General features: G+C 35.1%; 1 protein-coding gene across 1 annotated transcript; it reads right to left on the bottom strand.

The window, feature by feature from the left end:
- Positions 1-2807: 2807 nt before the first annotated feature.
- Positions 2808-6953, bottom strand: LOC142556826 (pyruvate dehydrogenase E1 component subunit alpha, mitochondrial-like). Its single transcript, XM_075668329.1, has 8 exons — positions 6147-6953; positions 5570-5649; positions 4880-4957; positions 3973-4068; positions 3820-3891; positions 3562-3615; positions 3399-3464; positions 2808-3231 (listed from the first exon to the last, which is right to left on the bottom strand). Exons 1-8 carry the CDS (start codon positions 6826-6828, stop codon positions 3187-3189), a joined length of 1173 nt encoding a protein of 390 aa, XP_075524444.1. The 5' UTR covers positions 6829-6953; the 3' UTR covers positions 2808-3186.
- Between the last annotated feature and the right edge of the window lie 12382 nt (positions 6954-19335).

Below are 19335 nucleotides of genomic sequence, written 5' to 3'. Positions count from 1 at the left end.
GTCTTGACCTGACATTGGATGCCATGAAGGACTAATTTTTATACAATTATTATAATAAAAATATATACAATGTAAATGCAACCGAATTCTTTCACATGCCAATTGTTTTTCGAAATTTGTTGATCAATTTTTTTAAAAAAAAAAATCATATATATTATTATGCACTCTACGGGTAAATGAATAAATAATAAAATGGTGAAAAACTTCCAAAATTCACAGTAATTGAGAGAGAATAATAATGTGACAAGAAAATTCGAAGCTATAATAACTAATTAATTATCAACTACTTAAGACTCCTCACATAATTAGAAAAGTTGATAAGGTTTGATTAGTCATGCGTCAGTTGCAAATTTACTAAGACACATTTTTATGATATTTTTAATCAAATAAAATGCATTAAATTTGTAAATTAAGATGGTTACTTTTTAAACTTTAAAAACAAAAACTCTTGAGAGATGGCGAGTCCTGAATATCTACAAGGGGCTGAACTAAAAAGGTGGCTTCTTTGATCAAGGTGACTATGATTGGGGGATTAGAGAGGAATCGGACTGGTTGCCGATGTTCTTAGTTAGGCTAGTTATTTCGTACACGAATATAACTATTGGGAGTCTTGTAAAGGGCTATATGTGCATTCGTTCAGATCAGACCGGGATGAATGGGATTGGCGCGTTAACTCGTTATTTTTAAGGGTTGCATATGTCTATCATAAATACTGTATTTTGTATTGCTCAATCACCGCCTCTCAGCCTCACAATCAATTTTGTTAAATAGATTTCCTACCCGATCCAACTCATGAAAAATATTAATTTTTATGTTATAATTATTGTTTTTCATTCTAGGTTTGGACTGGGTCGAAATAGATCTATAAAATCATATCACAAAAGACCTAATTTTTTAAAAATTATTTACTTAAGACTCCTCAATTTTAATAATACTAATGTCTCTTGTTATGTTGCGCGTTATTAAAAAAATTTAGTATTCAAATATTTTTACGTGAAAAATCTAAATATTATATTAAAATTATAAAATAATATTTTTACCATATGATAATTTACAAAAATTCAAAAGTATTAATAAATATAAAAATATATTTTATTAAGATATAATAAATATATATGTACAAAACCTATGCTAGTATATTCGTCCATAAATCAAATTAGATAGGTAGTTATTTAAATATTTTTTTTTTAAAAAGGTAACTAACAACTTCTGGAATTTTGCCTATATTGTACTATTTGGTCCACGTAACAGAACTTAAAGCAATCAAAATAATGCAACATCCCTTTTTGGTTGTCTTGAGCCCTATGTTTTTTATCCCTAGCTAGGAGTCTTCTCCACTTGGAATTTTTTTCGAAGAACTCTGTTTATTCTGGTGTGGATGGAAGACAGACTTTTATTTCTTGGATTTAATAAGACTCCTTACTAGCATTGTTTATATCTATTATTATCTAAAAATAATCAAGTTACTAGACGAAATGAAGAAATCACTCCTCACATGCAAAATTATAGAAGATCTCCTTTAGTATCAAACAATTCCATCGAATTGAGTATGATTGTATGTGTGGTAGCATCTACTATATCAGAAATATCAATTAACCGAATTATTGCAATTGCTCATGAAGTTATAGGGTCTATTTCTTAGTTCAATATCCCTCCTACTACCTGGAGTCAAAGAACTAGTAGAACCGTTCCGACCAAAGCGGGAATGGATTAGGGTTATGAACTTATAATCTGATAATCTGGTTGATTACATGATTATAATTCATTTCATATTGGACCAAGTCGGAATAAGATTATATACATTCTCAAGGGTCGTTCGAACGTGTTTAAATAGATATCATGTTTACATATGGATCTTCTACGTCATTCCATTCCATTTAGGATTATGAATAGGGATAATCAAACATGTTTTTCCATATCTCTTGTTATTTTGGGACTTTATTCACGTCGTTGAACTTTTATTGAATCGAGAAATAAAATAGTTTTGATTGACCATCTTTTTATATTTTCCTACGTAAAGCATTACATTCTATGAATAATTCAAATCGAAGCAATTGGATATCGAACTCGACCCTATATGACCGATCAGTAGAAATACCTGACACTTGTCATATATTTCATACATCACACTATATATATATATATATATATATTATATTCATGACATAAGATGCACTTTGAAGATGTCTCAATGGTGAAATGGTAAACACACGAGACTTAAAATCTCATGCTAAAGAGAGTGGATATTCGAGTCTTCTTCGGGGCATAATATTGAGAATGCTCGTTGAATGAGCAATTCAATAAAAGAGCTCCGATCGAATCGATTTTGTCTAATATAAATTTTTATAATATTTTTTATTACATAAAAATAAAATTAAATAACCCAAATAAATACGAAGACTATCGAATGCTACAAAATCGATGGAATATCTTAATTTATATAATACATGAACTCAAGGGCCACATTTTTAAATACTATAATATAACATAATGTATACGTGATGATAGACAACAGAGAATATAATTGTTTCCACCCAACACAACAATGCACTAATACTCACACTTGAAGACATTAATGCAAGATCATCATTATGAAAATGTTTTAGCAAAAGAAAGGGAAAAAAAAATCTACATGAGTTCTAGTAATCAAACGGACGATATCCGGCGCAATGATGCATTTTTATTTAAAGCTTGAAGCATAAAACTAAATTTTCAAAAACTTATTCATTCAAAAAATAAAGACGGGTCCGATAACCAAAAGAAAAGAGATCTAGAAAAAAAAACAAAGCAAAGCAAAGTAAAAGGAATAAATAAGAAAGTAGCAAAAACCATTTATCCAATCATCAATATAAAAATGTGATGTTCCACAAAAACACTGAAACTGCTAAGAGCTCAACCCAGAACAGTGAGTGCTGTACATGTTGATACACACATCCACAATATATATATATATATATATAACCAAAACCAGTATGTCCAAAAACACGGCTTACCATGTGATTCTGCGAGTGATAACCACCACATTAATGCAACAAGAATTTTTGAATAGGAAACAGAAGAACAAAATAAAGATTGAGGAAGATTTTTGAACATCAATTTCAATTGTCTCGAGGTTCTGCTTGTTTTATTGCTGGTTAGTTGAATGCAGGCAGTTCGATACCAAGGAAATTACTCAGGGGCTTTGCCTCATGGAAGCACGACTCTCAGTTCTTTTCGATCCGCTCCAAATGACTGTAACAAGGGTCATTGAAGTAAACTCAATTTAATAGCCATACAAGCTCCATAGTTAGAAACCATACCAGTAACTGTTCGATTAGGGACAACTTTTGCATGAATAGTTTTGTCTACAGCATCAACAGAAAAGCTTAAACTAACTGCATTTGATTGGAAAATGTTACCTCAGCTCCCAAACCTTTCACATAAATATTAGTAAAGAGCTCCGAAGAATCGGGTAAAGGACTCTCCTGCAAAACCAAATAAAAATAAATTGCAAGGTAAAATAAAATTAAAAAATTATGCAAATTAATTTAAAGCGAAAAATAATAGCAGCACATTTCTTACCTTAGCTAAAGCAATGGCATCGTCAACCTCTTTTCTAACCTCTTTCTCAGTGTCCTAAGGTAAAAAAGAGAGTACATAATCTAATCAATAAATTTTTAACATGCATAATGAACATTTAACCACTAATTTTCGTTGAACAAAGGAAAATTCACAAGTCCATCAAACATGTTCAAGAAAGGAACCAAGAGGAGGGCAGAATCCCTCCACCCCCAACGCACTCCCATGCATCTAAGGGTTAAAGATATATAGCTATATTACCTTAAGTTCTTTTTCAGTGGCTATATCATGAGATAGTATAAGCTTTCTGATTCTTTCAATAGGATCACGTTCCTGGCAAAAGGGAAAATTGAAAAACAATTGAAATAAATGTACTTGGTTAATCGAAGGAAGAAATGTTCACATCATCTCTACCTGTCTAACTCCAGAAATCTCGTCACGGGTACGATAAGTGCTCCCAGGATCAGACATAGAATGCCCATGATACCTATAAGTGTCCATTTCAAGGATCTGTAAAGAATCGGCATTAGTAAAAAAGCCAAAACGGAGTTATTGTTTAGACATGAAAGGGATATAGTTGTCCCACAAAGAAAACATAAGTGTTCTGAAAGGCACCGTCTAGGCGGCCGTCTAATTTAATATATATAATTTTTTTATTTTTATAAATTTTAATTTTTTTAAAAATATTGTTCGACATATGTTTCAACCAATTTGTATCGAATAAAGATGAGTAATATATTGATTTTGAGTCTGAATTTAATATAGATGAATTATTGGAGAAATATGTAGAAGAACAAGAAGAATTAGATATTTAGGTAAAAAAAAAACGGCCTAGACGCCGCCTAGACTCTAGGCAGTGGTTGACCGTCCGCCTACCATTTTTTACTGTAAAACATACTACGAACAAAATGGTTCAATATACAAAACAAGGGTCGGTACACTGTAGATTTTAGACAAAAATTTATGACACTGAAGGTTGTCGACTTTAAATACGAAATAGACATCCTCTTGCCATAATGTGTCATACGGGAATATACCATCACACTTCCTTTTAAATTTTCAGTAAACAGTAAAAGAAACAAGAAATAAAAACAATGAGTTAACAAGGAACTTCAAACTAATATTATCCACTTTGATTCTACCATTTGCCCCAAAAACAAGCAACAAGAATTTGGTTTCAGAATATTTATCAGCCACTAATACATGTAAATTACTCTTCCAGAAACTTAGGCCTATTTATTAATCAATTTATATATCATAACAATGAGGTAAACCTTACTCGGAAAAAATTATGCATCAGTAGAAAAATGATATCACTCACAATTGGTCCATTCTTCAAGACATGCTCCTTAGCAAACTTGCATGCCTGTTTGACCGCAAGAACATCCATACCATCCACCTGTTGTGAGACATAAACAGCTAATAAATCATTTGAAAAGAGATGAGAAAACTAAGTAACAAGACAAAGATTCCATGTTAACTACGTTATCAAAAATTCAAGATAAGGAAGTAAATTTACTTATCAACTAACTGCAAGAACATTTTCATCACTCGTATACAAAATTAAAGTATATTTGTTCTGTGGTCTATTAGTTCAACTTCAGGAGTCAACTCAGGACCCACAAAACGTATGAACTATTGTGATTCTTACCTCAACAAGTCCTGTGATGAACAAAAAATGCACACACCAATATAGTTGAAAAATCAGAGACTTTGATAGATGCAATACACCTTTTTTACATTCATTTACCTGAGTTCTTAATTTATAATTCTAAACAAAATCTGGTTCCGTCAAAAGGCCTAAATCTATCTGACTGAACGATACATCATTGATCATGAAGTTTGTAACTAAAATATTTTCCTAAAAAGTAATCTACAGTTGCAAGATGTCATTTAAATCCCATGTGCACTGAGTTTCAATAACAGAACTTATAGGAACAAAGTCAGGTATTTAGCATGTAAAAGTAGTTTGAGACAATAATTTTTCAAGATAATGTTACAAATGACCCACCTTCAACCCTGGAACATAATCCCCTCTCTTGTAATATGCAGGACTCTTTGCTGCCCTCCATTCTGCCGTGCCCATTCCATCTGCATGTAGATACACCTAAGATAATCAAATGTCCACAAACCAACAAAGGCTTGTAATTCAGATAAATCACTTCTAACATCCAAACAAAAAAAACAAACATCACATTTATCAATCATAGTCTGGCACTCAATTTCAGTCGTGAAGCACCAATCCTCAGTCATAAAGTATAAACTCTTAAATTTTTCTCAGTAGTACGAATTGAGAGTGGTGACAAGAAAGTGAATTATGGAATCCTCCAACTTTTGATCATTACAACAAGGCCTAGTAAATCAACTCAGGCTAATCCTAAGCTTTCATACAATTAAAATCTAAATAATTTCATTAAGAAACACCGCCCCCTATAACTTCATCACAAGAATATTCGCAGCTCCTAAACTTAACGAATCAAATGGAACATTCAAGTAAAACTCAATAACTCAACAAACCTTCTAAATGTACATTCATACAAAATAAAATAAAATGAAATGCAAAAGCTCCAATCTTTGAACAATCTTACAATGATTATTCTCGCAAACCAGAATTGCAGGCAGATCCCACAGAGCAGCCATATTCAAGGCCTCAAACAACTGCCCCTGATTCGCAGCTCCATCACCATACATCGCAAATGTCACAGTCTCATCCTTATTATACTTCTGCGCAAAAGCCAACCCGCAACCTAACGGAACCTGCGCCCCAACAATCCCATGCCCTCCGTAAAACCCTCCAGACTTCTTATAAAAATGCATCGAACCCCCTTTCCCCTTCGAACACCCATCCTTTCTCCCCATAAGCTCCGCAAACGACTCCAGAAGCGTCCCCCCACGGGAGAGGAAAAGGCAGTGATCTCTATACGCAGTGATTATGCAATCCTTCCTAGTGATAGCAGCCTCCATTCCAACGGATACGGCTTCCTGTCCGTCGTAGAGATGGCAGAATCCGCGGATTAATTTGGCTTTGTAGAGTGAGTCTGCGGCGATTTCCATACGGCGCATCAAGGCCATGTCGCGGAAGAAGGTCAGCAATTCTTGTGGGGTCGTACCTACGGAACGTGATGGGGGATCGATCTTGTGGCCGGTAAAAGGGACGGATGTTTCAACGGTGATCGGGGTCGTGGAGGCGGAGGTAAGGTGGCGCGTGGCGGAGAGGGCGGCGTAGAGTGGTTTGAGGAGAGTGGGAGCTTGGTGAGTTAACTGAGACATTGTGGGCCGTTGATTAGAACGACGGGTGGTCGATCGACGGCTGAGGGTCTATCAGCTGGGAGATTTGGTGAGAAATAAAAGTCACCGATAGACTGCTATCTTACCAACTTTATTTGTAAAATAAAATGAAGTGGCAGGCTTGACATAATTGTTCTTTTTTCTTTTTCCTTTTTTTTTTCCTTTTTCAATTTTTTTTAATAATAATAAAAAATATCCAAGTCGTACATATATTTATTGAAAAATAAATTATTTAATCTCAACTTAGTTTCAGTGTATTAGATTAATAATTTAAATAAATCATTAAAATAATAATTTTTAAATACTCGTGTATAAAACTATTATTCTTTTAATATCATAAATTAATAATTCTCTAATATTACAAATAAAACTGAAAAAATTTATTAAAATATGATTAAATTAGTGTTTTTTTCCATAAAATTTAATTATATTGTTGTCAACTGAGCCTTGGCCTTACGTATCAACATATAATCGTATCAGTCACAATTAATTCACTTCCTTCAACATTTCGTATTTCCATCACTTATAAAAATTAAATATGCATATAACGTTTTTCTTTTAAACAAATTATGCAACAAATATTTTAACGTTATCGTTTCATCATAAAATTTCATAAACATGCAAAACAATCATTTAACATATAAAATAGCAATCAGAACACTGCCATGACGTTTACTAATTTTCGAGTGTAAAATTATCGTTTTACCTCTAGACGTAAAATTTCACGATTTTTGACATTTTATTAATTCCGTTGACTCTAGACCATGCCAAATAATTATTTAAACTTACATTAATTTTCTCATATTTTTATTAGCTTAAATCGATGGCCTTTTATTTATTCTTTAATTATAATTTATTAATTTGTTTTAATCCCAAATTAAATCAAATTTTAATATAAAATTCCCAAACTTAAAACATAGAATTTTAATATTTATTTAGCCCTCGTGAACTATGATTCGACCCTCGTTCAACCATGTTTCGAAACCTAGCCATTAAAACCCTAAGTATGAACCACCTAAGGAAAACTATGAGCCAACTTGCGTTTCCATCGAGCCATACTCGAACCACCCTGATCCGACCCCTAACCAGACCATCTAGGAACCCTATTGGACCCTTAGAACCCCTAGGACTCGAACCACAGCTCGCCCGAAGCCTCTTGCACCAGCAGCAAGCAACCGGCCGAGAACCCTCCTTGCCTTAGGACTCTTCGAACTCACCTAGAACCCTAACTACCGAGCCAGCCACTGACCCAGACCCTTGTGCACCCTCTTGGACCCCAGGACCTAGTCTAGCCCAGTCCTAAGCCCCCTGGTCGAGCCTTGTCTTCATGTGTGGCTGCTGCTCATGCGCGCCTCTACGCGATGGCTCGGGTCCTAGCATGGCTAGGACTCCTTGCCTGAACTAAACCATGAGCCAAGCCAAGCCATGTAAAGCTTAACCCCTTAAAACTGAAGCTTGACCCTAAAAACGTGAAGGTTGGTTCCAGCCTGTTCTGTTCTCGTGTGCTTCTTGTTCGTGTGACTTAGGACTCCTTAAAATCATATAAAAACATGCCCTTTTTTAATCCTAGAACATGGCAGCCCTTTTATGTACATATACATCAAATTTTGGATCAAAAACATGCTTCAAAAATTCATGCTTTGAACAAAAACGAAAATAAATAAAAGTGTATCCCGTTTTTCATGCAAATTCATATTTAATACATATTATGGTGTGATGATGAGTAAAAAAAATAATATGGCGTGCCTTTGCGTATTTAATGAACGAATAAACGTTGACGATTGTAAAGAACGACGACGAAACTTGGACGAATTTCCTTGAAATTTTTCGAAGCTTTTACTCTTGTTTTTGGTGTGTGCCATGTGTTCTAGGGTGCTTAGGTGTCTTGTTAATGAATTAGAGTAAGGGGCGTGCACTTATATAAAAGATGGGGTAGGATTTTGGGCTTTTAATTTGCTAAATAATTAAGTGATAGACTTAATTTAATTGCGATGATAATAATTAAAATCAGTAGATCTCGTTAAGTGAAACCAGAAGACTTTATAAAAACAGAAGTTCTCTTGTCGCCTTAACTAAGAAGTACTCTTCGAGTACTTATCAATTTAGAAAACAGAAGCAGAACTTGACTCACTACTAGAAACAGAACATATCCTGCTTATATTAAATGTTACCGTTACTTTACCAAGTACGAGTATTAAATGCTTCATTAATGTTGGATAAAGTCATTTACTGCGCATTACCTATTTTAGTATGGAACAAAACTGATTGTTATGAAGCATTTTTGCAGGAACTATTTTTTGCAATAAAGCTGTTTCTATCAGAAATCAAAGAAGCCGTTTTGATTATAGACGTTGGATTCAAGTTATCTATATATATGGAACGAACCCATTTGATGTATACAACGCTGATTCTTTATCAAGAAACATACTATCTATCCAACTGTTATTCTTGAGCAAACCACGAAACAATCGTTATCTTCAAGCTCAATTTGTAGAAAAGCAATACACTCTTAAAATCTTACATCTGATTTTTGAGATCATTTTGTACTGCTGTTTCTTTACCTCTTCTAGTAAAACGCCCTACGATATTCTTTTGAAGAAGAGTTTGTAAACTGGAAAAGAGTCTTTTCCAGAATATTTTTATATTGAATCATATTGTGTTGAGTTACTAAGAGTTTCAGTAGGCAAAGGATAAGTCCTGCTGAAGTGGGTGTGTCCGAGTGTTGTACTGTAAAATCCAAAGTCTTTTAGTGATAGAAACAGAAGAAGGGGAGACGTAGAAGATTTTATCTTCGAACTTCAGAAACAATTAATGTTGTATTGCCTACTGCTATTACTGTTTTTCACCCTACTCCATCGGATTGTTTCCGCACTTATTATTGTGATATGTTGGACGTAATCTTGAACAAGAACAGCTAAAATCTCTAACAGGATTCTAGCATCCTTTGCAAAATCTATCGGTAAAAGAAAGAGTTTATTCAACTCCCTAAACTCTACATCGATCCCCAACAAGTGGTATCAGAGCAGATTTCTCTTGTTCTGAAAAATTCACAACAGTTATGGCATATTTCAGCAAGGTTCCTATGTTCTCAAAAGAAGACTTTGATGATTGGAAGATTCGTATGAAAGCTCATCTTGCAGCCAAAGATGATGACATGTGGTATGTCATCACAGATGATCCATTAAAGATTTTAAAGCATAATACAGCTATTGCTGTTACTGAAGGTGCGCCGCAAATGGTTGAAAAACCAAGAAGCAAATGGACTGGTGAAGATAAGAAGAAAGCCAATCTCGACAATGTCGTGAAGGACATTCTTTACAAAACTCTTGATAAGAACACCTTCAGCAAAATCAAGATGTGTTCTACCGCGAAAGAAATCTGGGAAAAGCTCATTCAAATATGTGAAGGAAATGAGCAGGCAAAGGAAAACAAACTGTCTGTAGCAATGCAGAAGTTTGAAAATCTGAAAATGAAGGCCGGTGAAACTCTAAATGAGTTTGATGAACGTTTCAGCAGCCTGATTAATGAACTAGCAGCTCTTGGTAAAGAGCATGACAACAGAGAAATAGCACTCAAGGTGATGAGAGCTTTGCCTAGGGAATGGGATGTCAAAACAATGGCTATGAGAGTCTCTAAAGATCTAAACAAGTTGGAGCTACATGACTTGTTCCCTGACTTAAAAGCCTATGAGTTCGAGCTAGAAGTGAGAAGCGGAGAAGAGCCCTCAACAAATCTGCCAACCAAGTCTCTTGCTTCTAATACTTCTACTGCTGCTGCTGTAGTTATTCCACAAGCAGTACCTGCTACCATCATTGAGAGCTCTTCTGAAAAGATTGTTGAAAAGATCAGCAATGATGCTATGTCTCTCTTTGTGAATAAGTTCTCCAGGTTCATGAAAAAGAATCACCGAGCTTACCAAAGTCCTAATCGAAACTTCAAGAAGGACTCACCATCTGGTGATATGGCATGCTTTAATTGTGGAAAGATCGGTCACTTTATTGGTGATTGTCCAAAGCCCAAGAAGTATGACCAGAAGAAGAAAGAATACAAAAGGAATGACAAGAAATTCAGAAGAGACCGCAAAGCGATGATTGCTGAGGAAAGCAAGTCTAAGTGGGCGGATTCTAGTTCTGAGTCCTCTGACTCAGAAAATCATTCTAGCGAAAGTGATGCAGAAGAGATCAAGTGCCTTATGGCGGACATTGAATCAACCTCGACATCTGAAGAGGTACTTGACCTTGACTTTAACGAATTTACACGGACTGATTTGATTAAGGCATTTCATGACATGGTGGAAGAGTACTCAACACTTTCTCAGTCATTCGAGGAAGTTAAGACTGAAAATCAAAACTTAAAAAATCAAGTCAGTAAGTTCACTTGTTTACAAGAGAATAGCTGCAATGATTTAAAAGTTGAGATAAGTAAGTTGAGAACTGAGAATGAAAGAGTAAATGCAGATTATCATACAATGAAATCTGAAAATCAGAATATGTCTGTTATGATAAATGCATGGAATAAGTCGTCTGTTTCTTTAGAGAAGATGCAAGAGTTGCAGAAACAATCTGGTGACAGAAGTGGTCTCGGATTCAGCAATAATGAAAGCACTTCTGAAACGAGTACCAAGCCAGAACTGGATAAAGTCAAAGGGAAATTCATTCACTTTGTCAAATCCAGTGTGGTATATGAACCTGAAGTACCAACTGTTCGAGTTAAAAGGAATGTAAATCAGATGAACAGAAGAAAGCATTATGGTCTGGGTTATGTTGAACCTAAAGGGAGAGTTCACCAGAGTGCTGGATCCAGTAGAGGATTCAACTCATGAAAATAACCTCTATTCAGGTTTTGGTGCTCCAGGCGGTGATGGATTTTGTTGTCCTGGCTTCTTCCATTGTTCTTGGGGCTTTTTTTGTCCTAGAGCTTTCGGAGGTCCCATAAATTGCCTCTTGACTGGCTGAGAGCTATGCTGGTGCTGCTGCCACTTGCGCTGCATCTCAAAATTAATATCTTTCAAGTATTGCTCAGCTTGGAATGCACAAGCAGTGGCAGCTACATAATCTACTGGTCGCATTATCATCACATCACGGCGTATGGTAGGTCGAAGGCCATCCATAAAGTGCCTTAATTTCTCAGCAGCATCCCTAGCAATAAGGGGTACAAAGTGACAACCCCTATCAAATCTCCTAACAAACTCAGCCATAGTCGTGTCTCCCTGACGGAGTCATAAATTCCTTCTTCAAGCGCCCGCGAATGTCGGCACTAAAATACTTCTCATAGAAAATGTTCTTGAATTGCACCTAAGTGAGGGTGGACAGATCGAACCCATGTTCAGCTCCTTCCCACCAAAGAGAAGCGTCATCTCGAAGCATATAAGTGGCACACCTAACTGGTCAGTGTCTCCCATATTTAGATAATGAAAATTCATCTCAAGTGATCGAATCCAACCTTCAGCAGCAAACGGTCAGTGGTGCCAGAAAATTCCTTTGGACCCAGCCTCCAGAACTGATCATACACGTCGTGTTGTGGCCTCGGAGCCTGCTGAAACTGCTGCTCAAAAAAACGTGTCATGTCCTCTAGAGCACGTGTAGCAGCATCCCCATTAAGAGATGGGGTGCATTCCCTTGACAATCCCCATTAATCTCAACTTGCCTATCGGTGCTAGGTGCGCGTCTAGGAAGCATTATATCTTAACGTTTTTCAAATTCTAAACGTAACCTACATGCATTTAAATCTACGTTTCTAATCATGCAACATATATTAATCCATTTTTTAGCAACTTTATGCATACATATCATTTAGCCTCAAAAAAATTTTAAACATGTAACATAAACGTATAAACCATGTAAACATGCAAGTATCATCATAAAAATCATGTAAGGCAATTAAACTTACAGACTTGAGGCTTGACGACTGATCTTTTCGGAACTGGCGGTGGCACAACCCTTTGCAGGAATATTGCTCTGATACCAACGGAAACGTCTACTACTCGATTTTCTTTAAAATATACTAGAAATTATTGTTTCCTTTCTAACTCATTCGGTCGAAACACTAATCATTTAAAATATGAATATTTTGCATCATTTAAAAATAAACCAACCAACTATCATTTGAAAATCCAAAAGAAAGTAATTCCAAGAATAACGTTGTAAAACGTCAACCAACCTAAACTAACATTATTTCAAAAATAAACTTAACTCTAACATCCTCTCGAAAATCTATAAAAATCATCGTAATCATAAAATCTTTAAGAAATCATAAATCATAAACATAGTTTTATTTGCGGAAAACTAGCGACGGTCCTCGGGTTGTGTGCATCTTCAGTCTAACAAGATCAACCATCAAGACCTCCATTAGCATCAATCTCATGCTCACCTGCATCGATAACACCTAGTGAGTCTATTGACTCAGCAAACCTTAATCATGATAGCAAGTAATACATATACATTCACAAGCAACCGTGAAAATACTTTTAATAACATTGCTTTTCATGAACATAAACTTTAACATTTTCCTTTCAACATATCATATCATATTCCCTTTCATCAAATACGTATATGTTTCTCATTTTATTGAATTCAGATCTTCAATTGTGACTTACGTATTAGATGAAGGCTGATGGATCCATCTACGTATTACCACGGGTGGCGGGGACATCAACGACACTATCACCCATCAACTGAGCATTGTCCTAACATATTATCGTATCAACATTTCATCGTATCAACGTATTAGTCATAATTAATTCACATCCCTTCAACTTTTCATATGTATAAATCATTTTTCTTTTCAATCAAGCATGCAATATGTCTTTTAGCATTAACGTTTCGTCATAAAATTTCATAAACATTTAAAATAAATTTTTTAACATGTATTACAGCATTCAGGGCACTGCCAGGACGTCTAATAAATTTTAGGTGTAAAATTACAGTTTTACCCTTAGACGCATAATTTTCCATAATTATCCCTAGACATCGAAACGACGTCCCAAATCATTCCAAACTTAACTTATTACCTTAAAACACTCCTTTAAATATTCCTTAGGCTTAAACTTTAGTTTTTCAATATTTTCCTCGATTCGTTTTTAAACTTAGACGTACATCCCGGTTTTGACTAGTATTGATTCGAAACTTAACCGAAACTTACCAAACTTGAAACAAAGCTTAATAACACCTACATAAACCATATTCAACCCAAATCGAATAAAGACCGACGATCAAGCCTAAATAAGCTACTGAAGTTTCTGCCTAAATGGACCGAACCCTACCCCCATGTCATCCTCAAACTATCGAACCTAGGCCCTAACCGATTGGACCAGCCCCTGACCAACCCTCCTAGGACCTATAACGAACCCTTTAGGACCCCTTTTTTATCAGCCCCCATGGCCCATGCACGTAAACGCGCATGGTTCCCTCCTAAACATTCGGCTGTGGCTAGGAAGAATCCTATCCATGCGCCTCCTTTCTTCTTGCCATTCCAGAACTTCGTGGACCACCATATCTTGATGCTAGGACCTTCATGAGCCCAACCCTCGCCTAGAAAGCACCACGCACGCCCCCTTTCCCGAACCTCCCAAAAACGGCGCCCTAGTTATCCTAAACTCCAAAATTTGTGCAGCCATTTTCCAGCCTTGCATCCTGCTTATAGAGACTCTTAAACATGTGGAAAAACATACCTTCAAATACCCCTAACATGGCAGCCCCTTTGTGCATCACTAGGAAGAGTTTTAAAACAAGAAAACACTAGTTTTGTGCATGTATAGCCATTAAAACGAAAATACAACTTGTGCATCTTATTCTTCATGAAAAAATAATCAAATATACATAATATGATGTGAAAAATATTTGAAAGAAAGTTAAGGCGTGTCTTTGCGTTTATTACGCACGAAAACATCTTGGCGATTCGAAGAACGTCGACGGAGATGACCTTGCTGAATTTTTCCTCAAGCTTTTTGTGAGTTGCCTTTTCCAAATCTCGTATGTGCATGTGTCAAGGGATAGGGGAGAGTCCTAGTATGCTTAGGGGGTGAGGGGACGTGAGTTTTATAATTTTTGGGTTAGAATTTAGGGCTTAAAGTTTAATATAAAACATGTGTGCAAGCTTAGGCCCATTAAACATAGTATAATAAGCTCATTAAGCCTATTAGTTAATATTTAAAATATTTTGTTTAGAAAAGGTTGTGAAATTAATAGCCGAGTTCTCAAAAAGTTCATATTTTCGTTGAAAATCGAATACAGTTTAAAAATACGAATTGGTGTATAAAAACACCTCAAAACACCTCATTTTCGAAACTTCCATTTTAAAACACCACACATTAAACAATTAAAAATAATTATTTAATAAAATATTTTCTCTCATATGGTCTCTGTCTTCGTTCCTCGATCGCGTCTCGAATAACTTTTTAAAACATATTTTTATGCATTCTAAAATAAAACTACATTTTAAAAATGTAAACATGCATATCATAATTAATTCGTGCAACTAACACTACACACGTCTTCAACAGCGTGCATTAAAACCACGCTGCGAATACTATTTTTAACGGCGTGCACCCATATGTGCGCTGTTAATATTAATGTTGCACTTGACAGAAATAACGGCGTGCATTAAAAGCACGCTGCGGATAGTAATATCTGCATCATACATTTATGTGTGCTGTTAATAAATTATATAAACGACACCGTTCAGTTATATGTGAGCTGTTAATAAACTATGCAATTTTCGCAGCGCACGATAAAGGCACGCCGTTAATAATATTATTAACAGCGTGCATGTTTATGTGCGCTGTTGAAAGTAAATCATTTTAAAAAAAATCGTGTTTAGACATTAACGGCGTACATTAATCAAACGCCGTCAATAATATTATTCACGGCATGCATATTATTAGCACGCTGCGGAAAATTGGTGTGAATTTTTAAATTAGCGACGGTTTTGGTGAAACCGTCGCAAATTTAAAGATTGCGGCGGTTTTTGAAAAACCGTCGCTATATTTCGCGACGATTTATAATAAACCGTTACCGATTTTAAATTGGCGACGGTTTAATAAAAACACCGTCATTTTTAGCGACGGTTATCATTACACCGTCGCTAACAGCCGTAATAACTGACAGTTTAATAAAACATTGTTGCTATTAGCGACGGTTTTTTTTCAACTGTCGCTAATAACGACGGTTTATTGGACAACCGTCGCTAATAGTCGCAAATTTCCTATAAATATCAGATTTCCGTTCCATTTTTTCTCCACACCACTTCACAACACTTAAAATTTTTCTCTTTTATACGAATTTAGTTTCGATTTAGATATGTTTTGTTTAAATTTTTTAAGTGTTAGTTAAGATCATGAGTATTGTTATCATGGTTGTATTGTAATTTTTTTAAAATTTTATTAAATTATAAAAGTAGAATTTTTTTTATTTTTACAAAAAATGTAGCGACGGTTTTTATCTGTCGCAAAATGTAGCGACAGGTATTAAACCGTCGCTAAATTTAAAGACCGTCGTTCAATTAGCGACGGATTATAAACCGTTGCAAAATTAGTGACGGCGTATTTGGTTATGAACCGTCGCCGATTAGGGACGGTTTTGTCAAAAACCGTCGCTAATGTTAGATGTTCTATGAATTTTAACGGCGTACATTGCACTCTGCGAATCTAAGGACAAGAAAACAGATACTAAATAAGTTCTTACATGCTGTTTTTACTTCACAAATTGAGCCTAAGAAGATTGATAAAGCACTGATGGACAGCAGTTGGATAGAAGCAATGCAAGAAGAAATAAATCAGTTTGATAGAATCAAAGCATGACATTTGGTTTCAAGACCAACACATCAGTCAGTCATTGAAACTCGATGGGTCTATATAAACAAACAAAAAATGAAGATGAGGCTATGATCGAAAACAAAGCTAGATTGGTTCCACAAGACTTTAGACGAGAAGAAAACATAGACTTTGATGAGTCATTTGTACCAGTAGCCAAACTAGAAGCAATCGGAATTTTTCTTGCATATGTTGCCTACAAGAACTTCAAAGTTTACCAAATGATGTAAAAAATGCATTCATAAATGGTCAACTGCAAGAAAAAGTGAATGTGGAACAACCACCAAGTTTTGTTAATCATGTTTTAGTTGATTATGTATTTAGATTAAATAAAGCTTTATATGGATTAAAACAAGCACCACGAGCCTGATATGACACTTTATCACAAGTTTCTTGATCATGGTTTTACACTAGGTTCAGTTGATAAGCCCTTATTCATTTTTGTTAAAGATTATCATACTATGCAAATTCAAATTTATGTTGATGATATTATTTTTTGTTCTGCTAATTCAAAACTTTGAGAGAAGTTTGCTAAACTGATGCAGAACAAATTCAAGATGAGAATTATAGGAGAATTGACATTTTTTCTTCGTCTACAAGTCAAACAGTTAGACAATAGAACTTTCATGAGACAAACTAAGTACACCAAAAATTTGTTGAAACGATTTGGCATGGAAACATGTTATGCTGCAGCAAGCCCCATGAGTTCATCAGTAAGCTTGATAAATACAAATGGTGAATATCAGTTGGGGTAACAATTTATCGAGGTTTGATAGGTTTAATATTGTACCTAACAGACAGTCGACCTGATATAATGTTTGTTGTATGTATGTGTGCTAGAATTCATTCAAATCCTAAACAGTCTCATTTCTTAGCTGTCAAATGTATTCTCAAATATTTAAAGGAAACTCAAAATGTTAGATTATGGTATGCTAAGGACTCATCTTTCAATTTAGTTGGATACTCTGACGCAGATTATGCATGATGTAAACTTGATTGAAAAAGTACTAGTGGATTATGTCAGTTTCTTGGAGACTAACTGATTTCTTGGTTTAGTTGTTGGAAGTTGTTGTGTCCAACTGCTCTGGATTCAACAACAACTAAGAGACAATGTGATCAACGCTCAAGAGTCACCAATTTTTAATGATAACACTAGTGCAATTGCTATCACATACAATCTAGTTTTGCACTCTCGGACTAAGCATATTTAAATTATTCATCATTTCATCCGAGATCATGTGTTGAAGAAAGACATTATATTGGAATATGTTTCAACTGAGCAACAAGATGCAAATATCTTCACCAAACTGCATGCAAAGAATAAGTTTTTTTTTACTTTAAAATGTTTTAAAACTTATTGATTTATCTTAACTGTGTTATTATTTTTCTCAAGGAGAAATTGAGTATCAAAGCTCTACATAAGATAGTAGTCAATTAGTCTTTGATTTTTGCTAACTGTCAGTTTTACTCTACAGCCAAACTGACATATACAATCTTAGTCTAACTGATCTTATCATTTAATATTTAGCTTTAATGACTTATTTTATTCCTTAATAAATCTTTCTAGGGTGACCTAACCACTTGATTGAATTCTTTTAAAGTATTATTTCATCAAATTCATTGATTGGTTTGTACATGTTTTTTTTAAAAAAATTCTCCATAGGCAGACTACCATGTGTACTGTCTGTGAAATTCATAAGGTCACACATTATAAATATATGTTAGTCTCTTGTTCTTCCTTTACATTCTTCAAACTCTCTCAAATATTTCTGCGTTTGTTGCATTCTTTTCGACTTTCGAATTTGTAACCATTTTCTTGTTGAGATTATTCAGCGAAATGGTTGCGCACCTGCTACTCCTACTTATATCATGAATGCTCTAGCCATCTATTTTTAGTCAGTTTACTCAATGGAAGACCCTACTATCACTTAAGCTTTTAAGTCAGTCGAGTCATCTGGACTCCGAGTCTTTCTAAGCTATTCTCTGGAAATCTATGATCCAGAACTGAAGAATTCTATGGCAGATGTGTTGTTACTGATGATGGAAAGATCCTCATGCTTTTAGGAGAACAAAGTATCTTTATTAACCAAGAGTTTACTCAAATTGACATATTAATGGATGAAGTCAATGACTATGATGAAGACAAGGTTGAGTTCTTTGATGAATGGGTTGAGTTCGGAACAATCACCTTCTCTAGGAAACTAGAGACGAAGACTACTCTGAATAAGTTTATTTATCTTGAAAAGGCACTTCTGAAACAAGTCAAAATTGTGGTGATTGCTGAAGAACTTCAGTGCAGAGACTATCTGATGGATCTCTTGCGGATTAAGAAGCTCACTGCAATCTGTGCAGAACTCAGAACCAACTATGATCCAGCCATTCCAACTACTTTCAATGACATCGATGTACTTAACCAACTGGACATGGATCTAATAACTCTGAAGATGAAGATCAAAGTTTGTGAGAATGAACGTCAGTTTTTCATATCAGTTGACACAAAATCTAAAGAAAAATCTGAGAAAGTCATAGTCTGGTAAGGTCCCCTACCAACCCAACTGAAGACATCGTGCAAGAGGACGACTCTTCATCAAATCAGCTTCATCACAGTCCAGTTTTCTCTCCTCTAATTATGGAAATTTCCTTTGCTAATATTGATGAAGTTGTGCATTCTATTACACAAC

The sequence above is a fragment of the Primulina tabacum genome, chromosome 9 (assembly GCF_025594145.1).
Source record: "Primulina tabacum isolate GXHZ01 chromosome 9, ASM2559414v2, whole genome shotgun sequence".
NCBI classification, from domain to species: domain Eukaryota; kingdom Viridiplantae; phylum Streptophyta; class Magnoliopsida; order Lamiales; family Gesneriaceae; genus Primulina; species Primulina tabacum.
This window is presented reverse-complemented; position numbering and strand designations above follow the sequence as displayed.